Source organism: Tasmannia lanceolata, unplaced genomic scaffold (assembly GCF_043159265.1).
Source record: "Tasmannia lanceolata isolate RefF3 unplaced genomic scaffold, GAP_Taslan_0.1 ptg000013l, whole genome shotgun sequence".
In the NCBI taxonomy this organism is placed as follows: domain Eukaryota; kingdom Viridiplantae; phylum Streptophyta; class Magnoliopsida; order Canellales; family Winteraceae; genus Tasmannia; species Tasmannia lanceolata.
Genome location: NW_027518690.1, coordinates 29220485 through 29246121, shown reverse-complemented (window position 1 = coordinate 29246121; position 25637 = coordinate 29220485). Strand labels below are relative to the sequence as shown.

At 40.5% G+C, this 25637-nt stretch overlaps 1 protein-coding gene across 1 annotated transcript; it reads left to right on the top strand.

Annotated features, from left to right (window-relative positions):
• The first annotated feature begins 21694 nt into the window (after positions 1 to 21694).
• On the top strand, positions 21695 to 22697 carry LOC143891392 (uncharacterized). The gene has a single exon (XM_077395964.1). It carries the CDS (start codon positions 21888 to 21890, stop codon positions 22617 to 22619), a length of 732 nt encoding a protein of 243 aa, XP_077252079.1. The 5' UTR covers positions 21695 to 21887; the 3' UTR covers positions 22620 to 22697.
• Positions 22698 to 25637: the final 2940 nt, after the last annotated feature.

Below are 25637 nucleotides of genomic sequence, written 5' to 3'. Positions count from 1 at the left end.
CTCCCTGAGAGCATTCGCTCCAAGCGTAAAGTCAAATTCTTCTTGAAAGTTTTCGCTCCAAGCGTAAAATCATTTTTTCTCTTTGAGAGCATCCGCCCTGAGCGTAGAAGTCTGAAAAATACCAAAACCTTTCCAAATGAAGACCCCTGAGGCATCTCTTCCATTTAAAGACCCCTGAGGCATCCCTTCCATTTAAAGACCCCTGAGGCATCCCTTCCAAATGAAGACCCCTGAGGCATCCCTTCCATTTAAGACCCCTGAGGCATCCAATCCGAGTGAGACCCCTGAGGCATCTGTTCCCTCCAAAGAGTTTAGTCCAATATTCACAAAATCATCTTCTTCATTCTTCTTTCTCTCCAATCAATTTTAGCCCAGTCAAAATGTGCTGTCTGTTCAGCTTTGACATTCGCGTGACAAGCACGCTCTGCCAAAGAGGGGCATCTGTAGACACCCCATTTTGATCGTGCCCTAAACCTTTCAATTTTGCGAAAGACCCCATCAAATCAATGAGTTAGGGTCCCAAACTTCACCCTAGGCTAGCTTTGGGTCCCACCAAGGTCCCTTCGAAATTTCTTCAAAATCCGAGCGTGTTTGCCTAGCGAACGAGTCAAGCAATGTCGTGGTGCAAGTTCGCAGAAGGGGGCTGAATTATCCGGAGCGGTGCAAATCGTGGTCTGAATAGGACACGATAGAACCGCACGCTTATCACTTTTTTGCGCAACCGTGCGCCCATCACAAATGGTAGTGCCATTATCATCACCCGAATATGCCTAATAAATATCAATTTTTTTGTCTCATTTTAAGCTCTCTGGTTTTTTTTTGCAAAAAACAGATCTGAGAAAGAAGAAATCCTCCATTTTTTCCGATGATATCGCCGAAGCTCTAGCCGGATTCTCAATTCAATCCTCTTGTCTTCCCCCTTTGTAAACTTTAATTACTATTTTTTTTCCTTTTCCCTTCACAATCAAGCTTTAGGAACCCTATTCTCTTCCGTAAACCTTAGATCCGGCCATGGCAATCAAGAATCCGGCAAATCCACCTTCTCCGGTGAGCTTGAATTCCGATCAACCCTCCTTTACTTCTACTACCTTTGCCTTCCTCACATTTTCCCTTCTCTCTCTCAGAAAATCCCTCAAACCTAGGGTTTTGATCCGAACATCTATCTAGCATTCATATCTGTTAGCCCAAGGGTTCAACAAGTACTCCTATTGAAATGTTTTGATGATTAACAAACTCAATTTGTTATAAAATAAAGGTTTTATACACTAATGATTTCCTTGGCAAAGTTATAATGTTAACAGCATAGCATCCTCAAGAGTGCATGACAAATGGCAATTCATTCAAGCTCGAAGTGATATCCAAGGCATGAAGAAGGCATCACCATCTCAAAGGTAGTCAAAGACAAGGTTGAACTCAAGCCTAACAAGAATGGTAATCATCTCAAAAGTTCAAGCTTGGCTCAAGCATCAGTGGAGTTGAGTGAAGAGATGTCAAGGCCTCTACAAGGTGCCAACAAGATCGAAGACCAAGTAAATTTAGAATGTAAATGGTCCCTATGTTTAATCTAGGTCTATGGCACAAAGGAGATTTAAAATCAAACTAATTTGAACTTAATGGGTTTGTGAATGATCATAGTGGTGTCCCAACATTGTTGGACCCTCATGACATTCCATTTCCTTGATAAATTAAAGTTCCAAAAGCCAAACAAAAACAGCAAAAATATAAGAAAATATCTGCTGTCGTAGGCTTCTCGGAGCTCCGAGAATCGTTCCAGGTTCAAAAAATATATATATTCGGAGCTCCGAGCTCGGAGTCTGAGAAGACCGTTGGGGAGCAAAAATATTGTGTATTTTTCTCCCCTCTATATATATGAACCTAGGGACTCTTGGAACACTACCTAAGGAGTTTACAAAGATTTCAAGAGCACTAAAAGGCATTTATTCTCCTTCTCTTGAAGATCTTCACTCTCCATCTCTCTCTTGTGCCATTTACCTTAGATTATTCTTGAGAGACTTTAGGACCTTCGTTTGTTCATCTTGTTCTTGTGAGAGTGAGTGAGCTTTACTTTAAATTAGCCTATCTAGAGGCAAGCAAGCTTTTTCAATTCGTCTTCTTTGTATTTGGCACAAAGGGCGCCGTAGAAGACCCTTGGAGCGTGAAGCTCGATTTGTACAAGGCGGAATGAACGCCGTATTTAAGTTCCTTGGAGAAGATAGTGGAATCCTCAAGAAGAGTAACTTGAGAAGAGTGGAGTAGGTCTTGAGCTAAGACTGAACCACTATAAAAATCTTTGTGTCAAAGCTTCCTTGTTTCTTCATCTCTTCTCTTGTGGTAAGCTTTTTACTATTGCTTTAAATACTATTTTTGATTTCATATTCAATCTACAACTAGTGCAATCTAAGTTTTCAAAATCCTTAAAATTTGAAAAGAAACCCAATTCACCCCCTCTTGGGTTGCTAAGTGGAATTTCACTTGGTATTAGAGCATAGGCTCTTACATAGGATTTCTTTTTGAAAACCTACAAGGGAAAGATCTAAATGGCAACCTTTTCTCATAGCAATGAGGGGCAATCCACTACTAGACCTCCCTTCTTCAATGGCTTAAACTATCCATATTGAAAAGCTAGAATGAGAGTTTTTTTAAAATCCTTAGATTTTGATGTTTGGAGAAGTATCCAAAATGGATATAATGAGCCTAGTATTGATATGGAACTATGTGATGAAAATGAAAGAAAAGAATCCACTATCAATGCAAAAGCAATGAATGCCTTGATTTGTGCCTTATCTCCCGAGGAGTTCAATCGAGTTTCTACTCTTGAAACCGCTAAGGAGATTTTGGATATGTTAGAGATAGCTCATGAAGGGACAAATCAAGTGAAAGAGTCCAAGATGAATCTTCTCTTTAGAGAGTATGAACTATTCATGATGGACCCTGATGAAACCATTGCCGAAATGCATACTAGGTTCACAAACATAACAAATGGGTTGAGATCATTAGGTAAACAATTGTCTAGCAAGGACTTAGTTACCAAAATACTTAGGTCATTACCTAAAGACTGGGATCCCAAGGTCACCGCCATTGAAGAAGCAAAAGACGTATAAAAAATGGGCTTAGAAGACTTAATAGGTTCCTTAATAACTTTTGAAATGATTTTAAAAGGAAGAGAAACCTTAAACAAACAAAATGAAGATACAAAAAGGAAAGGAATAGCTTTCAAAGCAAGAGTTGAGAGTGAAGAGGAAGAGAGTGAAGAAGACACACAAGATGATCTTGCTCTCTTCACCAAGAGATTCAAGAAATTTCTCAAGTTCAAGAAAGGAAGCAACTCTAGCCAAAGAAGAAATAGGCCTTCAAGCAAAGAGGAGATGAGATGCTATAAGTGCAACAAGGTTGGTCATATACGACCAAATTGCCCACTCATCAACAACAATGACAAGGATAGGAAGAATAGAAGAAATGGCAAAAAGGCTTTGTGTGCGGCGGCTTGGGATGAAGGGAGTGCTTCATCCGGAAATGAATCCAACGGAAAGGATGAAGATGACCTTTGCTTCATGGGACTCGCCGATGTGACACAAGATATCTCCGTATCCGAGGTAAATGATGTTGATGATATGTCTCATGAATTCTCTAATGATGAACTAATATTTGCTTGTGAAAAACTTCATGAAAATTTGGATTTACAACTTGCCAAAAACAAAACAATGAAAAAATCCTTACAAGATATCACTAGGGAATTTGGGCTCTTGAAAAAGGAATTCGATTTGCAAACCAATACAAGTGAAAAATTGATTTTGGAAAACAAAGCTTTGAATGAAGAAATAGACAAATTAATCCTTGAAAACAAAAGCTTGAAAGAGGAAAATGAGACACTTGTTTTGAAATGCAAAGAACTTGATTTAACGTTTAGAAAATTCTTAAACATTGAGTTTGATACCTTTTGTAATGAAAATGGAATCAGGCACAATTTCTCGGCTCCAAGAACTCCCCAACAAAATGGGGTAGTTGAAAGGAAAAATAGATCACTTATTGAAATGGCTAGAACCATGTTAAATGAGCACAATGTTCCAAAAAACTTTTGGGCTGAAGCCGTTCACACGGCTAGCTATATTTTAAATAGAGTGCTCATTAGACCTCACCTTAACAAAACACCTTATGAACTATGGAGTGGGACACCCCCCAAAGTTAGCTATTTCAAAGTTTTTGGTTGTAAATGTTTTATATTAAACATGAAAGACACCTTGCACAAGTTTGATTCAAAATCCGATGAAGGTATCTTCTTAGGCTATTCAACCCATAGTAAAGCTTATAGAGTCTATAACAAAAGAACTCAAATTGTGGAAGAATCCGTGCATGTCAAATTTGATGAGTCATTTGAACCTCCTAAAGTCATTAATGAAGATGATGAAGGTGTCAATCCTCTAGAGCCTCATAGCCAAGTAGAGTCTATTGTTCAAACCTTAGAAAATCTTGACTTAGAAGGTCAACCTATAGAAGAACTTCAAGTTGAAGGTCTTCCCAAACATAGTAGAATCATGTCTAGTCACCCTTCTACTCAAATCATAGGTGAAATCTCACAAGGAGTTAAGACAAGATCTCACTATAGGAATGTGTGTGCCAACACGGCCTTTATCTCCCAAATAGAACCCAAGTCCATAAAAGAAGCTGAAAAGGATGAATTTTGGATGATTCCTATGAATGAGGAACTAAACCAATTTGAGAGAAACCAAGTATGGAGGTTAGTTCCTAGGCCTAGTGATCACTCGGTTATTGGGACTAAATGGGTGTTTAAAAACAAACTCGATGAGCATGGAGATATTCAAAGGAATAAAGCTAGATTGGTAGCCCAAGGTTACAACCAAGAGGAATGTATCGATTATGATGAGACCTTTGCTCCGGTTGCTAGATTGGAAGCCATAAGGATGCTACTTGCATTTGCATCCCATAAAAACTTTAAGTTGTATCAAATGGATGTGAAGAGTGCATTCCTAAATGGGTACATTATGGAGGAAGTTTATGTTGAACAACCTCCCAGTTTTGAGGATTTCAAATACCCTAATCACGTATATAGGTTGGACAAAGCCTTGTAAGGTCTAAAGCAAGCTCCTAGAGCATGGTATGAGAGGCTTAGCTCCTTCCTATTAGAGAGTGGCTTTCAAATGGGCACGGTTGACAAAACCTTGTTCATTAAAAGAAAAGAAAAAGATATGCTTATTGTTCAAATCTATGTAGATGACACAATATTTGGTGCTACCAATGATAAGATGTGTGAAGAATTCGCACAATCCATGCAAAAAGAGTTTGAGATGAGTATGATGGGAGAGCTTACCTATTTCCTAGGACTTCAAATCAAACAATGTAAAAATAGAATTTTCATCAACCAAGAGAAGTATACTAAGGAACTCCTTAAGAAATTTGGCATGGATAGCTCACAAATCAAGCCAACTCCTATGAGTACTTCCACCAAATTAGAAAATGATGAAATTGGCAAACCAGTTGATGAGAAAAAGTTTAGAGGAATGATAGGTAGTCTATTATATTTGACCGCTAGTCGGCCGGATATAATGTTTAGCGTATGTATTTGCGCTAGGTTTCAATCGGCTCCTAAAGAGTCTCATTTGAGTGCCGTTAAGAGGATATTCAAATATCTCAAAGGAACTCCTTCTTTAGGTTTATGGTATGAACGATCGAATGAATTCAAACTAGTAGGATTTTCGGATGCCGACTTTGCCGGTTGTAGAATTGATAGAAAAAGCACAAGTGGCACTTGTCAATTTTTAGGAAGGTCTCTAGTGTCTTGGTTTAGCAAAAAATAAAACTCGGTAGCCTTGTCTACAACTGAAGCAGAATACATTGCGGCCGCTACTTGTTGTGCACAAATCCTATGGATGAAGAACACTCTCATGGACTACAATCTTGCATTTTGTAATGTTCCAATCCATTGTGATAATACAAGTGCCATCAACTTGACAAAAATTCCAATTCAACATTCTAGAACTAAGCACATAGAGGTAAGGCATCATTTCTTAAGAGATCATTCTCAAAAAAGGGATATTGAAATTAAGTACATCCACACCAATGAACAATTGGCGGATATCTTCACAAAACCCCTTAATGAGGATCGATTTTGTGACCTTAGGAGTGGACTCAACATTTGGAGCTTGAATCAAGTCAAAGAGTTTGCACATGAAGCATGAATAGAAGACACAATTCTCCATGTATTTATCGATATATATATCTTTTTTTTTACTACATTGTTTTAGATGATCCAACCCTAACTCTAAAACTCACTCAATTGGTACCCATAGCCCACTTCATGTCAAGGGGGAGTCGGTACCATCACCCTTAATTAAGATACCTAAAACTTTGGCCATGTGCCATCATCTAAACCATCGATAAGTCATATGTGTAACTTACATGCATTGGATCATGTACTCTTGTCATCCATCCATTAAAAAAAATAAATCTCGGAACTCCGAGAAAAGGGACAGAGGGCTCTTGGAAAGTTTCTCGGAACTCCGAGAAAATGTCTTAGAACTCTGAGAGTTCGTCCAGGTGTTCTCGGAGCTCCGAGAAATTTTCTCGGAACTCCGAGATTAGGTCCAGTAGAAAATTAAAAAAAAAATGCGTGTGTTCTCGGAACTCCGAGATTTTTCTCGGAGCTCCGAGAATCGGGCCAGGAGCGTTAAAACCCCTGGACCCGGTTCATTTTTACTTATTTTTCTCTCTTCTTTCCCTCTTCCTTCCATTTCTCCTAAAACCCTACCTCCATTTTCGTTGTTTTTCTTCCTTTTCTCCCTACAACTTCCTCCACAACCCTCTTCTCCCTTCAAAATCCCTCTCTTCTTCCTAAAAACCTCTTTTTTCTTCTTCAAACCCTAGGATTTCACCCCTTTTTCATTTTTTCCTTCTTCCTTTCTCCATTTCTCCTAAATTCCTCCATTCTAGGGCTATTCTCTCTTTTTACACCATTATCCTTCTCTATTTCTCTCTATTTCTCTCTAATTCTCTCTATTTCTCCTATTTTCCTTCATTTTAGGGCTATTTCTCCTTTTTTATTTTTCTCTCCCCTCACATTTCCTCTCACAATGCCTCGTAAAACCAAAAATCTCAACATTGGAGGCTCCTCCCAAGCTGCAGACCCCGAATACGTTCCTGAAGAAGTTCCCGAGGAAGAAGGCGAAGGCTGTGGCGGGTGAGGTTGTGCCCAACTCATTTTTTACTGGGGATAAAGCCAAGAAACTCTGGGCCGACGTCGGCACTAGGGGCATCCTCACCGGCAGGTACATTGATCCCCCTATCCTTCAACATTTTGATTTACAGGCCAAATTTGATACCCTTCATTGGACACCCATCCTTCACCTCAATGAACTAGTATACCCTCGATTGGTGCGTCTCTTCTACGCCAATCTCACAATTTCCCCTTCCTTCTTCAAAATTGAATCCAAAATCAAGAAAACAATCATCAAACTCAACTATCACACTCTTGCCACACTTCTTGGGATTAGCTCCGAGGGTCTCTCCCACTATTTCTGGCCGGAAGATGGGACCCATTCACTTGATGATCTTGATCATGACACTGTCTATGGTCGGATTACGCGGCGCTACCACTCTAATATGCCCGTACAATCCGCCGACCTCATTCCGGCTGCGCGCATGCTTCACAACTTCATGTACCACATCTTCATCCCTCGTGCTGGGATGCGTGAAGCCCTACGACCCTTAGAAGCCTATATCATCTACAGCATCCTAGAGGGCCGCCAGCTTTGTCTGCCGTATATCATGTTTCGCTATATGTTTCAGACCCCTGGACGCTACCGCTCTTCGTTGCCATATGGCATGATTCTCACCCGTGTCTTCCGCCACTTTGGCATCACCTTGGATGGAGAAATGACCATAACTCCGACTACCCCGTTTGATGATCAGACCTTTAACCGCATGGCTCTGAATCAAGCAGCAATTGACGTTGATTCTGATGATGGAGGCGGCTACGAAGCCGAGGCCCAGGCTGCACCGGCACCCCAGCCGTCACAGGATACATCTCAGTTCTGCACTCGCCAGGATTTGGCTCACATGCAGGAGGCTATTGAGCGATCCATGGCCTCACAGTTCGCGCAGCTGACTACCCATGTTGATGAGCAGTGGGCCGCCTATTATCGCTACCTCTCCGGTGACCAGTGGGGCCAGGCGCCGGACATTTCTTCTCATCAGCCACCGCCTCCTCCGCAGCAGTAGATGGCTCTCATTCTCTGATGGTGGATCCCATTTTGCTCTGATTTAGGCTTATCTATCTGTTTCTATTATCTGTTGGTTGTATGGATCTTCTTAGCTAGATCCTTCTCCAGTCCGTTGGATCTTTATGGTGCTGTATTCAGTTTATCTAAATTCTGTTACTATTGTAATGTGTCATGGATGCAATGTCCCTTGACTGGTTGTATGCTCATTTATGTATGCCATTTCACATCATCTATATATCTCTTTGGTTTACTGTGCGGTGTGCTTCTCTGTTTTATTTCTTTGCATGCATACCTTGTCTTATGCCTGCTTTCTCTGTTGCATTGCACTTCACTTGTCTCATTGGCTCTCACCTACCCTCTTTCCTTTTGTTCCACCTTTTTGGTGATGACAAAAGGGGGAGAATATTTGAGCTCCCAATGCATATATTAAGGGGGATTAAAGCTCTATGCTTATAATTTTGCAATCAAATTTCAATCATTAAAAGTAATGCTTATAATTTTGCAATCAAATTTCAATCATTAAAAGTAATGCCTTACATGTTCAATTAAATCAAACTCTTAGGGGGAGCCCAAATTGTTTTATTCATCCCTAAAGGGGGAGCTCCTAGCCTAAAAGAAATTATGTTTGTCATCATAAAAAATGGGGAGATTGTTAGCCCAAGGTTCAACAAGTACTCCTATTGAAATGTTTTGATGATTAACAAACTCAATTTGTTATAAAATAAAGGTTTTATACACTAATGATTTCCTTGGCAAAGTTATAATGTTCACAGCATAGCATCCTCAAGAGTGCATGACAAATGGCAATTCATTCAAGCTCGAAGTGATATCAAAGGCATGAAGAAGGCATCACCATCTCAAAGGTAGTCAAAGACAAGGTCGAACTCAAGCCTAACAAGAATGGTAATCATCTCAAAAGTTCAAGCTTGGCTCAAGCATCAATGGAGTTGAGTGAAGAGATGTCAAGGCCTCTACAAGGTGCCAACAAGATCGAAAACCAAGTAAATTTAAAATGTAAATGGTCCCTATGTTTAATCTAGGTCTATGGCACAAAGGAGATTTAAAATCAAACTAATTTGAACTTAATGGGTTTGTGAATGATCATAGTGGTGTCCCAACATTGTTGGACCCTTATGACATTCCATTTCACTTGATAAATTAAAGTTCCAAAAGCCCAAACAAAAACAGCAAAAATATAAGAAAATATCTGCTGTCGTAGGCTTCTCGGAGCTCCGAGAATCATTCCAGGTTCAAAAAAATATATATTCGGAGCTCCGAGCCCAGAGTCCGAGAAGACCGTTGGGGAGCGAAAATATTGTGTATTTTTCTCCCCTCTATATATATGAACCTAGGGACTCTTGGAACACTACCTAAGGAGTTTACAAAGATTTCAAGAGCACTAAAAGGCATTTATTCTCCTTCTCTTGAAGATCTTCACTCTCCATCTCTCTCTTGTGCCATTTACCTTAGATTATTCTTGAGAGACTTTAGGACCTTTATTTGTTCATCTTGTTCTTGTGAGAGTGAGTAAGCTTTACTTTAAATTAGCCTATCTAGAGGCAAGCAAGCTTTTTCAATTCATCTTCTTTGTATTTGGCACAAAGGGCGCCGTAGAAGATCCTTGGAGCGTAAAGCTCGATTTGTACAAGGCGGAAGGAACGTCGTATTTAAGTTCATTGGAGAAGATAGTGGAATCCTCAAGGAGAGTAACTTGAGAAGAGTGGAGTAGGTCTTGAGCTAAGACCGAACCACTATAAAAATCTTTGTGTCAAAGCTTCCTTGTCTCTTCATCTCTTCTCTTGTGGTAAGCTTTTTACTATAGCTTTAAATACTATTTTTGATTTCATATTCAATCTAAAACTAGTGCAATCTAAGTTTTCAAAATCCTTAAAATTTGAAAAGAAACCCAATTCACCTCCTCTTGGGTTGGTAAGTGGAATTTCAATATCCTTTTTTAATCTTCTTCTTCTTCATCATCTTGTTTTTCTGGTTTTCTTCATCAGATCTCTCTTTTCGGCCTCTGTGTAATCTGCGAAAGATCGTTTTTGTACATAGATCTTTTTGTACGAGGGTTTTATGTTGTTGAATTCTTAGATCTCTGAGCCGATGCAGGAATTTAAGGTACTGTGGCTTCTCTCTCTATGATCTTCGTTGCCTTGTTGGGGATTTGGAAAGAGGAGGAGAGGTGCATGAGAGATCTGGTTCGATTTCTATGTTTTGTGAAGAATTACAAGAGAATAAAGAGAGAGAGAGAGAGAAAGGGAGGGAGAAGTCTAGCCTTAAGCCCTAGCCATTGTCTTCATCTTCTCCGGTGGAAATCATCGGAATTTAAGCCGGAGCTCTTGCCGGATTGTTTCTATCTGAAATTTCTAGTCCGATTCTCCTCATTTTCACACATAAAAGCTCTGATCTCGGCCTTATTTCATTTGATCTGTCTTTAGCCCTAAAAATTCAAGATTTATTTCTTCTACATCTCTTGAAACCTTAGATCTATGGTTCCCGGGCCATGAAGCTTAGATCTCTTCTATTTTAGCTTATCTGTTTATAGATTTGTCCATTTGATGTTGAAAGAGAAGAAGAAAGGGATCTGCAGAGAAGAGAGATATCTGTGAGAGATCTACGAGATTAGAGAGAGAGAGAGAGAGAGCTTGACTCTGGTGTTATCTCTGGAGAATTTTCATTGTCTTAATTTTGGTTGAAAGAAAGCGGGAAGAAAGATTGACATTAGGACTGTTGTTTCACTCTCTAATAATTTTGTTCTGGTGAAGTTTTTGAAAGATTGAGTAGCAGAAAAAGGTTAGTATTAGCTTATTTTCAGATATTTCCTTCGATCTTAATTGCTATGACATGTTCATTTTGTTTCCCTGTGTATAATTTCCTCTCTTGAATTAGCAACGCGATTAGATTAATTTTTGATTTAGATTTGTCAAAATGAAACTGTTCTAGTTCTGTTTGGCATAAATTTCTTTGGAATTTGTTAACTAAATGGCACTATATTCCTTCTACCTGGGCGAAATTAGATGATGCTTATGCCCTAGCAGGTTTTAGATTCTCATTATATATGTGCTGGAGGGAATTCATGATATATATGCTGGAAAGGAATTCATGATAGAATCAGCTTGTTTGAATTCCCTCTACTTTCGGATGATTGTAAGCTTGTTAGAGTGAAAAGAGATGGGAATAATTTTGCTGGTCTTGTTTGCTTCATTAATCTTTTTCACTAATGTAGAATACCTTTGAATTCCTTTCATACCTATGCTATGAGGCTCACTGGAATATTCTACTGATCTGAACCAATATGTGCTCATTCCTTTCAACCCTATTTGGTTTTCAACATATTTTCTTATGTAGGTTCAGATTTCAGTTTCTATACTAGATTTTCATGTTTTCATTTCATGGTATATGACTCCCAATTCAAGCATGGCTATTGGTTTTGTGGTTGCATGTCGAAACTTCCATGATACTTTGGGTATATGCTAATGTTGATGGCTATTGATGTTGCCTTGCTACAACCAGCTAATCTCTTTTGGTTTTCTTCCTTAGTACTGATTGAACTTGAAAGTGATGGAGGTCTTGGAATGTTCATTGCAAATTTAGGGCCCTATTAGTGTTGCATCGAATTCTAAAATTGAGAGTTTGTTACTCCGTTCCTGTCAGGAATTATGAGTTTAAGGTTTTTTTTTATTATTATTACTACATTGACTGATCTTTCGTGCTCGTTAATAGAAGTTTTATTCGTTGAGCTCGAGCATCACCCTTCTGGTCCTCTGCGCACAAGTGTTCGTCGAGCTTACGCCTTGGAAGATTCCTACAATCGGTTGCGGATGCGTTCCATTCGAGATCTCAAGAGTGTTTAACTGTTCCATTGCGAGGGCGATGAAGGCGCTAGCCCAAGCCCATCATTAGGGGACTTGCTCAGTCTAAGTAGCACTCCCCTCTTTTGTTTAAAAGACTTGCCCAAGTCTTTTAGATGTATATTCCTTAAACCTTAGGTCTCTCTCATTGCAAGGGCAATGAAAGAGATATCTTGAGCCCACCCTTTAGGGAGACAAGCTACGTCTCAGCAGATAGTCATACCCATTTAGGGAGACTGGCTATGTCTCATACAGAGAATGTTCTATCCTTTAGAGACAAGCTTTGTCTCATTAGTGAGTCCATCCCTAAGAGACATGCAATGTCTCATTAGCACCTCTCTTAGAGTCATTTGTTTGAGAGTCAATCCTTTAGCATATGAATCTATCCTTAGCTAGAGAGTCAGTCTTTCAGGAGTCGGTCCTATCATCATAGGGGTTAGGATTCTTTCCAATCTCTAATCAAATCATGTGTTTTTATCCACTCTTGCAAGGTATAGGATGCTGTCCAACCCTGACAGAGTCGTGATTCTGTCCAATTCCCCCGCAAAGCATAGGATGCTGTCCAACCTTTGCCGGATATCAGGAGTCTATCCTACCCTTATGATGATAGGATTCTCCTCTTGTGTCAAAAATTCAAAAACACCTCAAAAACATCTGAAAAATCAAAAGCATCTAAAAAATTCTTGAAAGTAGTTAGGAAATCTGTTCCGAACTACGTTGGCTTGATCCCTTTCAACAGGGTACGTAGTGCAACTTGGGATCCTGTGGACCCCGATCCGAGAGGGGCGGGGGAACGGGCCCCACGCGCGAAGTCTCAGGATCATCCACGTGAATGGAGAGCTCTACCAAGAAACTCTCGAAAGAAGTGCCCCTCACAGCATGAGTGGCGATAAAAGGTGAGATACCTCTCGATTCGGGGACTAGCCCAGATTCGAGGCGTACCTTAAACAAAGAAGAGTCGTCATCCAAGGAAGTGGGCCAAGGATCCCATACTATGCTCTGTTGCAACGGATAACCAGAGATTATAAAAGAAAGGTTCATGCCTGGTTACGAATTTGGAAGGTCTAAAGAGCACCTCGTCCGTCCAAGTGCAAGCACCTGGTCTCTTATGCCATTTATTATTGATTTTGAAGAGTTTTGGGCGAAAGTCATATGAAATAGGAACAAATATCTCCGAGAAGACGTCTATCTGAACATGCATGTCTCGAAGATGAAAAATAAGCACACATAAAAAAGAAATGAAAGAAGTGTCGCCTAAGAATAACTAGGTTATGAGTGTCATACCTAATTGGTGTCTGAATTCTGGTGTGCAAACACATGCATGCTACAGCTAAAGGTATAGGATCTGTACATGAAAGTAAGAAAACACAGCAAAACACACAACACAATTCAATTCTATACATGACTGGACAAAATGAGTCCTAACTCTAATGCGACCTGACTCGGACCAAGATGGCCGTCCATCCCAGCTGCTCTACGTATCCCGGCCTCGGGAAGAAACGGAGTCAACGTAGTTCGATGCCCTATTCTAAACTACTATGCCTAACCATCTAGAACCGCTATCCTAGACTCAATCCACTAGACTCGACTGATTTTTAAAACTTTTTTGTACAATTGCTTAAGTTCATGTAAATTGTAATTTTTAGGACTCTCTATATGCCCTAACTAATGCAAGTTGATTAGCCTTAAGCTAATGCAGGTGGGCCCTATATCCTATGTGTAACTAGGTTGTGCAACCTAAGGACAACCATGGGCTGACTATATGCTTCCTAGTCTAGCCATCGGTTCGACTGAATGTCTAACCGATCGACTTGAGGCCTCCTAACTCTAGGGACACTCACACGACAGGACACACCATATCAACAAATCAGGACACACTCCTAACTCTAAAACACCCTAAATGTCTAGGATAAAATCTTAACTCTAAGGGAAGATCTTTTTGAAAAGGTTTTGAAGAGTTTTATATTTTTTAAAGGTTTGAAATGTTTTATTTTTGAAAGTTTGGCTGGACTTGGGATATGAATCCCAAGCAGCACTACATACCTCGTGGAAGAGGATCAAGCCAACGTAGTTCGAAACAGAATTCCTAACTACTCTTCTAAGGACTCAAGATTTTTGAATTTTTGGTTTTTAGATGTTTTTGAATTTTCAAGTATTTTTGACTCAAGAGGACAAATCCCTATCATCATAAGGGTAAGACAGACTCCTGATATCCCGCAAAGGTTGGACAGCATCCTATGCTTTGCGGGAAAAAAAATGACAGAATCACGACTCTGCAAGGGTTGGACAGCATCCTATACCTTGCAAGAGAGGATAAAAATCACACATGACTTGATAAGAGGTTGGAGAGAATTCTAACCCCTATGATCATAGGACCGACTCCTGAAAGAAAGACTGACTCTCTAGCTAAGGACAGACTCCTAGGCTAAGGACTGACTCTGAAAATAGGATTCTAAGAAGGAGGTGCTAATGAGACAAAGCCTGTCTTCTAAAAGAAAATGAGATAAAGGAGGGTGCTAGTGAGACTATGCAAGTCTCCTAGACACAGAGGTGGGCTCCAAGAGAGGTGCTGACAAGACATGGCATGTCTCCTAAGGGTGAACTCACTAATGAGACAAAGCTTGTCTCTAAAGGATACAACATTCTCTGCATGAGACATAGCCTGTCTCCCTGAAGGTAAGCTTTCCTACGAGACAAAACATGTCTCTCTAAAAGGGTAAGCTCTGGATAACTCCTTCATTGCCTTTGCAATGAGAGGACAAATTATAAGGGTTTCTAAACACTGAGTAAGTCTAAAAAATAAGAGGGGAGACAAAAAGGGGTGTCAATGGGACTAAGCAGGTCTTCAAAAAGAGATGGGCTCTAGATATCTCTTTCATTGCCCTCAATGACTACATGATTCACTCATAAACCTATTATTATATCCATAATCTGAAAACAATCTTTATTGCAAAGATAAAGATATTTGCAGCCAACCAAAACAACTAAGACCAAAGAGTTACTGAACTACTATTTGTAAATGCCTCATGCTCAGGAAAGAATTTTGGCATCCAGTTTCAAACACCAAATCACCAATCCACCTATTGACATTTTTAACAAGAATGAGCATGACCTTTCTGTTCAGATTTATTATCAATTGCCTAAAGTATATGAATATACATGTCAGAACAACGCAACAACAGGAATAGCACCTGGAATAAATCTATCTTTCCCTTCTAAAAAGAATAGTAACATAATAAGGATCATTAAAAATGTCGTACAACATTTCATCTTAATGCAATTTGGATCTAAACTCAGTCAGCTCTACTTTATTTTCACATGCATTGGTATGAGATAATTCAAACAAACTAATAGAAACCAACGTATTTGCCCACCCGTGGATATAACTAAAAGATGATGTAAGTAAAAAATAAATGCTCACGGAAATTCAATCAATTATCTACTCACCAATATGTGATCAGGGCATAAACTGGAAAAATAGTTCAGAAATTAATTCTTCTTGGTGAAGGGATCAGAAATAGCATGCTTCAAATGTCATTCTCCATACACTCTAGGGACCAATCTTATAACATACTCAAAATGGAAATTACTTTGATACAAAACTGTTCAGGAAACAGGACCTGCTCTACAAGGTTATAGCCTTGCTCACTTAAAACAATCAGGTCTTGCATATAACATCACATCTCTCAAATGAAATCTACATATTTCAGAGCATAAAAAGAAATTAAATCTAGAACAAATGAGAAATTAAAATACACAAACAGAGACATTAGAGATCAAATATGTCAATCAAAATCTTCAAAAAGATTAAAACCACAGGCAATCAAAACACACGGGATTGAACAAAATTATGAAAATACACTCAACAAAATGAGAAAAGCATACAGTAACTTTCCTAGCGAAAGCCAAGGCCGAATCCACCTATTAGAGCTCTAATCCAAAAAAGATACCTGAGAAGAGTTTCTTTGTTGAAACCGTTGAAGAAGATCAAGTCTCTTATTCTTTTTGCCACTTCCACACAGCACTTTGTATTTCTCCTGAGTTGCGAGCTTGAATAGGGGTTTCTCGTCTGATCTCCTTCTTCTATGCTCCTTTTCCAACTCTTTCAAAACCACAAATACTTACCAGGTGGATTGATCTCTTTCTTTCTTTCTTTTTTACTCAGCCCTTTCACTGCAACTTTACAATGCTTGAAACCCCTTTGTAAACACAGACAACGATGAATCAGGTCTGAGATCCCAATCGATGGTGACTAGAGCTTAAAAATCACAGAATCAATGAAGGTAATGACTGGATCTGAGGGCTACACTCTCAGATTTAGGCTCAAGAAAATGAAAGCCTACGGTTTGAAAACTTAAAACGCCAAAACTAAAGTTTTGTGAGAGAGCAAAAGAAAATAATGAAGGCTGGAAGGTCAGATGAGTAAGAAGAAGTGTCGATCGGAGCTCCGGCGAACTTGCCAGATTAGATAGCCGGAGAAGAAGAGTAAAAGGGGTTAGGGTTTGATATCTTGGATCTGTGATTTGAGTGTTTTAATGGATGAAGCATGGGTAAGAGTGACAGAAATAAAGAAAATGAAGGATCTGTAGTGTAATTGCTAGCCAGAGGTTTGCTGGAGAGACGATCGGAGAAGAAGACCGGAATCCGGCAGATTTCGCCGGAGAAGACAAATTGTAGAGATCTCTTTCTCTCTCTCTCTCTCTCTCTCTACAGATTTGCAGACCTCAGATCTGAAATTTCTTCTTCAGATTTGAAATCTCTATCTCAGATCTGAGATCTCTCTCTCTTTCTGAACATAAAGGAGAAGCCGGCCGGAATTTCGTTGGAGTTTAGCAGAAGTTCCGGTAAAATTTGCCCAGAGAAGATCGGAAAATCTGATTAGAAAGATAAACTAGGTTAGGGTTTATGAGCTGTGATTTTGGGGAGGGAAAATAGCAAATCGGACAAATATAGCGATGGAGGAGAAGAAGACGGCTATGGTGATGGCCGGCCGGAGTATTGCCGGAGAAGATCGAAGAAGAAATGGGTTTCGGCGAATTTGGGGATTTCTCTCCTCTCTCTCTCTCTCTTTGTGTTATATATCCTCTTTTTTTTTTTTAAATGAGATAAAACTCGTATTTAAAGGTAAAAAGGGAAAATGATATTCGCACAACTACTTGATGGGCGCGCGGTTTTGCGAGAAAAAGTGATGGGCGCACGCCCAAATCATGTCTTATTCGGCCATACACGTCATTTCAAGGATAAATTCGCCCCCCTAACCGGATAAATTCAACCCCCTCTCTGCTTTACACTACGGACACCTCTTTGGTTCGATCGCTAGGCAAACGCGCTCGGATTCTGACGAAATTTTGCAGGGACCTACACGGGACCCTAAGCTAGCCTAGGGTGAAATTTGGGATCCTAAAGCATTCATCTGATGGGGTTTTCCCCAAATATTGAGGGATTAGGGTACGGTCAAAATGGGGTGTCTACAGATCCACATCCCAAGTCCAGTCAAATCTTTCAAAATAAATATTTCAAACCTTCAAAAAAATACAAAACTTCTTCAAAACCTTTTCAAAAAGATCTTCCCCTAGAGTTAGGAGTCTGTCCTAGATATTTTGGAGTGTTTTAGAGTTAGGAGGCTGTCCTGATTCGTATTTGATATGGTGTGTCCTGTCGTGTGAGTGTCCCTAGAGTTAGGAGGCCTCGAGTCGATCGGTTAGACATTTAGTCGAACCGGTGGCTATACTAGGAAGCATATAGTCTGCCCATGGTTTTCATTAGATTGCACAGCCTAGATACACATAGGATGTAGGGCCCACCTGCATTAGCTTAAGGCTAAACAACTTGCATTAGTTAGGGCATATAGAGAGTCCTAAAAATTACAATTCACTTGAACTTAAGCAATCGTACAAAAAGCTTTAAAAATCAGTCGAGTCTAGTGGAATCGAGTCTAGGATAGCATTTCTAGATGGTTAGGCATCGTAGTTTAGAATAGGTCATTGAACTACGTTGACTCCGATTCTTCCCGAGGCCGGGATACGTAGAGCAGCTAGGATGGACGGCCATCTTGGTCCGAGTCAAGTCCTGCATTAGAGTTTTAGGATTTGTCTTGTCCAGTCATGTATAGAGTTGATTTGTATTGTGTGTTTTGCTGTGTTTTCTTACTTTGATGTAAAGATCCTATACTTTAGCTGTAGCATGCATGTGTATGTCCACCAGAACTTAGACACCCATTAGGCATGTCACTCATAACCTAGTTTTGCTTAGGTGACACATCTTTCATTTATTTTGTGTGTGTTTATTATTTATCTCTGAGACATGCATGATTAGGTAGACGTCTTCTCGGAGATATATGTTCCCATTTCCTATGACTTTCGCTCAAAACTCTTCAAAATCAATAATAAATGGCATAAGAGACCAGGTGCTTGCACTTGGGCGGACGAGGTGCCCTTCAGACCTTCAAAATTCGTAACCAGGCACGAACCTTCTTTTATATCTCTGGTTATCCGTTGCAACAGAGCATAGTATGGGATCCTTGACCCACTTCCTTGGATGGCGACTCTTCTTTGTTTAAGGTACGCCTCGAATCTGGGCTAGTCCCCGAATCGAGAGGTATCTCTCTTTGTATCGCCACTCATGCTGTGAGGGGCACATTCTTTCGAGATTTCCTTGGTAGAGCTCTCCATTCACGTGGATGATCCTGAGACTGTTCGTGTGGGGCTCGTCCCCACGCCTCTCTCGGATTGGGGTCCACACACACTGGTTCAGGGTTGTCCAAATTCTGTTCATTGGATTGGTTTCCATGTAGTTCACATTTTGTCATTGGATTGGATTTCTTCTGCTTAATAGTGGTTCATAGTGTTTGAATAGTGTTTCGTTGTTCTAAAGTGGTGGTTTAAAGTAGCTTTTCATCCCTCAGAGACTGCGCAAATGGTAGTGGCAAAGACTTCCTTTATCTACTTGAAAGATGTTGTGTTATTCAAATATGTTGGGGGGACGAAGATGTGTTTAATTGTGAATCGCGAAATAATTTTTTTAGAATTTCAGTCTCTAATATGCAAAAAATTGAGACCAAAGTAGTCGAGGTTTTATTATCTTTAAAATTTCGATATGTTGTAGATCCATATGGGATTCAAAAATTGTTTACATAAGTGTTGACTCTAGAGTCGACTTTAACTCTACTGTTTCGAAAGCATTACACTTTAAATTGTGTCCGGGTTACATTATACAAAGTGATTCGTTTACAAGGTCGTTTACTATCAGTTACAAAATTTCAAGGTCATTTCCAACTATAAGTACAAAGTTCAACCACTAATTGAACCAATTTCAACTACTAAAACAGATTTCAACCACTATTTCAACCAGTAAAACAGAATTCAACCATTATGTCAACACATCTCAACTGCTACAACAGATTTCAAACACTAATTCCTCACTACAAAGAAGACACAGATAACAACTAAAACAGATTTCAACTAAAATTTCAAGCGCATTTGAAACAATAAGTACATAGTACATATTTTAACTACTATTTCAACCAATTTCAACCACTAAAATAGATTTCAACAACTAAAATAGATTTCAACCACTATTTCAACACATTTCAACCATATTTCAACAACTAGAACAATTTTCAACTACTAATTCAATTAATTTCAAGTACTAAAAAGATTTCAACCACTATTTCAACACATCTCAACTACTACAACAGATTTCAAACACTAATTCCTCACTATAAACCACTAATTAAAATCAATATCCATAGAGAAGAACTTTAACAAAGCTTTTGCAAAACTCTAACAAAACCATAAAGGAATAATACTCGAAATTGGTTTTCAAAAATCCTAAGTACTTGAAATTGATTTTGCAAAACCCTAACAAAAGCCTAAAATAGTGGTGGAAATTAGGTCAGCAAAACCCTAACAGAATAGTGGTTGAAATGAGTTGAGCAAAACCCTAACAAAATCCTAAATAGTGGTTGAAATTGGTTTAGTAAAACCCTAACCAAACCCCATGAAAAAAGATTTCCAAAAGCAATGGAAGATGAGAAATATGAAAAGAATACCTACTTCAAGTTCCTTCAACTACGGCGGCCGATCTCCAACGGGATTCACTGGCTTGCAAAAGCGGTTCAACGGCGTGAATAAAGCTTTTGTGGAGTGAAGGATTCACCGGCGTGCAAATAACGGGGAATTCACCGGTGTGCATAAATGGGGTTTTCTTCTCCGTCGAAGGGGATTCACCGGTGTAGCGAAATAGGGTTTCTTCTTCGTCAAATGGGATATAATTTCCATAGGCTGATCCTAGTCCTCTGATCCGATCTAAATAGAAACTACATATTATGCAACCTCTATAGATTGGTGGGTTGCAATCATCCTATGGAAATGATTTTTGGCGCACAACCTATTTACATTGCGGCCCATCAAATGGATGGTTTGGATCATCCTATGGAGTTGGTCGTACAGTAACATTACGGCCCAATCATAGGCTCCACCCATATTTTTCAAAATAAAGTGTACGGTCCACACCATAGGATGATCCAACGTCTATAGATTGGAGGGTTGTGATCATCCTATGGAAATGATTTTTAGGGTACAACCTATTTACATTGTGGCCCATTAAATGGATGGTTTGGATCATCCTATGGTGAGGCTCATACAGTAACATTAAGGCCCAATTGTAAGCCCCACCAGTGGAAATGATATTTTTCGGTGCAGCCCGTCGCAACCCTCCATTCTATAGAGGTTGCGTAATATGTAGTTTCTATTTAGATTGAAGGGCTAGAATCAGCTTATGAAAATGATATTTTGGGATGCAACCTTTGTGGCCCATCAAATTGACACTTTGGATCATCCTATGGTGTTGTGTTCTTTTTAGTATGGATAGGGTTCAAACGATGGGCCCACCAACAGTTGCTGTTGGGAGAGAGAGGTAAAAAGTTGGGAAACCTGTTATATACGTTACACTTAAACGTTTACAGCCTTCAAGGGGAGAAAAAAAATATTTTTTATTAGGTGAAAAGATGTCTGTCGGGGGGTGGGCAGGAGGGGTAATGGTCATTTTCCCGTAGAAATGATTCTGGGACAGTAAATAATATCCTCATTACGTAGGATAAGAGACGGTTATCTAACCATCAGAGTACGTCTTCAGCGACGTTAAATATTGTGACATAACATCTGTAGCCAATAAATATGTGCGACGGTTTATTGACCTTCTGCGAACGGAAAATGAGCAGTCTTGTAGTGTTCTCGGTCGTGAAGCCACGTACAACCGGTAAAGGAAAGGAAGACATCCTTAGACCCTTTACTTTTTCATTAAATAAGTTTCTTAAACGATGTAAGCCCAATTTGTGGCCATGTAAAGACCAGGTCACGAGGGGTACATGATACCAAAGCAAAGGTATAAATATAGCTCATTTTCAGTAATATATTAGGGCCCAATATATGGAAGTTTCAGATGCTAAAGTCACGACGTGGAGCCCGCTCCCAACATCATGAGATTGATATTGTTACAAAAAAAAAACCTGCATGCATGGAAACGTGGACAACAACTACCCCAACATGACGCTTAGTGCCGTCCTAACCTTGTTTTCTCCTCCTTTTTCCTTTTTTTATTCTCTTACGACGGGGACACCACTCCATGCAACAACTCTGCCTAAACCACCCCGAATACCGCCTACCCAACCGCCTGCAAAAACACAACAACCACAAAAAAAAACAACACAACCATCTAAAATTCCGCCACCCCTTCTCACACCATAATTCCAAAACCAAAATCAAAACCCAAAAGAAAAATTCTCCATCCCTCTTGTCATATGAAGAACCCCATCATCCTCAAATCCTTCATCCTTTGCCTCCTTATTGGGTCCTTCCTATTCCTCTCCCTCCAAACTCACCACAAAACCCTAACCCTAACCCTAAAACCACAACCTTCCAACGACCTCCGAATCCGCCCAGGCTATTCATCCTACGAAGCCTACATAAACCATCAACTCGACAAAACCCTCAACCCCAAACTCAGAAAAATATGGACCACTCGCGATTGGGACCGCAAAATCGACGTCTTCTCAAGCTTTTTCCAAACCCTAAAAGACGAGAACCTCATCTCAAACGAGTCAAAGGCGCTCTGTATCGGTGCCCGAATCGGGCAGGAGGTGGAGGCTCTGAGGCGAATCGGTGTGTCTGACTCGGTCGGACTCGACCTGGTTCCGTTTCCACCACTAGTTATAGAGGGCGATTTTCATGCCCAACCGTTTGGGAATGGAACGTTTGATTTTGAGTTTTCTAACGTGTTTGATCACGCGTTGTATCCGTTGAGATTTGTGGGGGAGATCGAACGGACGTTGAAGCAGGGTGGAGTGTGCGTGTTACACGTGGCGGTGTCTAGACGGTCGGATAAGTATTCGGCTAATGATTTGTTTAGTGTGAAGCCATTGGTAGAGATGTTTAGGGAGTCGGAGATGGTTCATGTTAGGAAGGTTGACGGATTTGGCTTGGATACGGAGATTGTTTTTCGCAAGAAGAATAAAAAGAAGAGAATGTCCTGAGTCGTGACTCACTCTCTTGCTCTCTCTACGATTTTGTTGTTTAAACTATTAACAGATGTTGTGTTTCTATGTTTTTCTTGTCTTTTCTTACAGAATTTTAACTTTCTCTCCTCTAGGAGCTTCTTTTCGTCTTTTAGAAGGAAAGAGTGGCGACGTTATTATATTAGCTATATGGGATTTGCTAGGGACCATGGCTGAAGGTATTTCTCCGACCGACTTTTGCATAAGAGAGCAGCCACATAGGCTCAGATTTTGTCTCGTTCATTTAATTCATATGAGGTGCCTGCTCTCTTCTGCCTGGAAATGCCTTTTGCTGTAGTCCCTACTGAATCCCTAGGTATGTTTTAGGAAAGGTAACAATATTAAATGAAAGCTACTGATTAATGATTATCTCCACGACTATGTTTTCATAATGGAGGCGAGCTTACCTTGTCATAAAGTTTTTAATTAGCTGCTAATAGCCTTTGGGAAGCGAAATGTTATCCGCACTACTGTATTTTGATGAGGGCACTCACTTTATTAAAAGTACGGTATGGCCACCATAGGATAATCCAAACCGTCTATTATTTCCATGCGTTGATCCTAACTGTCCGATCTAAATGTTAGAGGGTTGATCCTAACCCTCTATAGATCTGAGGGTTAGGATCAATCTATGGAAAATTTCTTTTGGGGACAACCTATTTAGGCTGTGGCCCATCTAATGGACGGTTTGGATCATCCTACGGTGCTAGCCGTACTATACTTTTAATAAAGTGAGAGTGCTGATAATATTTCCCTTTGGGAATTGTAATAGCCTTTGAAATTAGTAAAACAACAAATACCAAGTCCAGTTCGCCCCAATATCAAATCATGATCGTGTAGTTATGCGTATCATAAGAAAGCCCAGAATATATAATACAATTTGTCACACCCCGAAACGAGATGGGGGCCAGCCCATGACAGCGCCACACACCCATTATTCCAGTAAATCCCAATTCATAGGCATAATAAATAATTGAATACTCAGGAATAAATCTGTAATTTAATTTAACTTAACATAAAGCCAGAACAGATAAAGTTAACTTTACATAGGGCGACTACTAACAACTGCTCGATCATAATAATTAAATAGAGTGAACACCAATCTCAATCAACCATATTAAAAGAAATAAATGTCTTGGACATTGATGGGGTCCGAACTCAGCAGTGATGGGGTCCGAACTCAGCAACCAATTGGCTGTTGACACGTGGCCCTCACAGGGACCACTGCAAAGCCAACACCTGTCCCTGCTAGGTGTGACACCTGGACCAATCAGGGACTTCCATCTGCCCCTCCTAGGTATGAGACCTGGTCCATACAGGGGCCACCACCTGTCCTGGACAGGTGGCTCAGGATCACACTATAAATAGCCCTCATTTGTGCTAAGGTGAGGGATCTGAAATAAAAAACCCTAAGCTTTATGCTCTGACATTGCTCTGCACTCCTGCTCATACTGACTTGAGTGTCGAAGCGCCCGTCCGGAGCAACACTCCGGGTTGGTCTTCTGACCCTTTGTCTTCTTGTCTGTACCCTTGTGCAGCGCAGGACTCCACTAGCCCTTCAGCTGTGGCTTGTCAGATCAGCCCTTCTGGCCCTACCATAACCTGTTACCAATTTTAGACCTAACAGATTTGACGTCATCCGTGGGACCCCACAACAAAAAGCTGTTCGGAACCTCACTTAAGCAATGGTAGGAAAAAACGGAAAGCATGTGCCAACCTCCCGGACAACCCGGGCTACAGCCCCCCTCGAAGGAAGAAGCAAGCGACTGGCCTCGCAGATAGAGGTCGGGGCGGCAGGGGAGCGAAGCCCGACTCGCTCGGACCGTTCAGACCCTACCCCGACCCCGAGGGAGATGCGGGCCCTTTTCCAGGAAATGACTGTTGTGATTGCGCAGTTCAGGAATCCGGCCCCCGCACTCCAGCAGCACCCAGCCGAGGCCTCTCAGCCCATTCAGAGGAGGGGAAGCTCCCGCAGAGAGCACACGCCCCCGCCCCGAGAGCAGACTCGTCACTCTACAAGACGAGATCACCTCTCCCGGGACAAGCATGTGCGCCCCGAGCCTCGCCTACTGAAATAATCAAGAGGGGGGGTGAATTGAATTTAACTCAATATTAGGCCTTTTGAAAATTACCTATGAACCCTAATTGGAATTTTCTTCACTTAATTAAATATTTGGTTAGTGCAAATATAATTGAAAAACAAAATGAAATGCCAAGCCAAACCAAACAATAATGGAAATGCAAGAGTGAGAAATGACACACCGATATATAGTGGTTCGGCCAAAGGCCTACTCCACTCTACTCAAGGTCGCACTTGAGGAATTCCACTATTGGAGACCTCCACGATGCCCGGCTCCGAGGCGGTTACAATTCCAAGGGATATTAAACAAGGATGCCCTTACACCTTTACAAAGACTCCTTCTCCGCCGAGTTCTAAGCGGTTGCTCTCTAGGGAATTAAAAACGGAATGCCCTAGCCACCTATACAAGATATGAAAGATTGATAGCTTGGCTTCTTCTTGAAAGCTTGATGCCCTTTGTAGTTCCTTGATTGCTCTTCAACAAAGATTTGCAAGTGATAGCTCTAAAATATCCAAACTCAATAGGTTCACAAGTGAAAGGCAAGTTTGGGAAAAACCAAAAATCTTAAGCTTTAAAGGGTTGCAAGTTAGCTTGAGTGCTTAAGAGGGTTTTTCAAAAATCAAGAGAGAGAGAAAAACTTCTCTTCATGTTGTATTTATAGCCTCTCCAAAGAATATGACCGTTTGGGGGTGTAGATATCAATTTTCACAAATTAATTCAAATCCCAACGGCTATATTTTGAGCTGTCGCAAGGTTCTCGGAGTTCCGAGAAATCTCGGAGTTCCGAGAGAACGGCCAGAAAATGAAATTTTTCTACTGGACCATTTCTCGGAGTTCCGAGAAAATGTCCAGACGCTACTGGACCTTTTCTCGGAGTTCCGAGGGAACTCTCGGAGTTCCGAGAAGCCTAAAAATC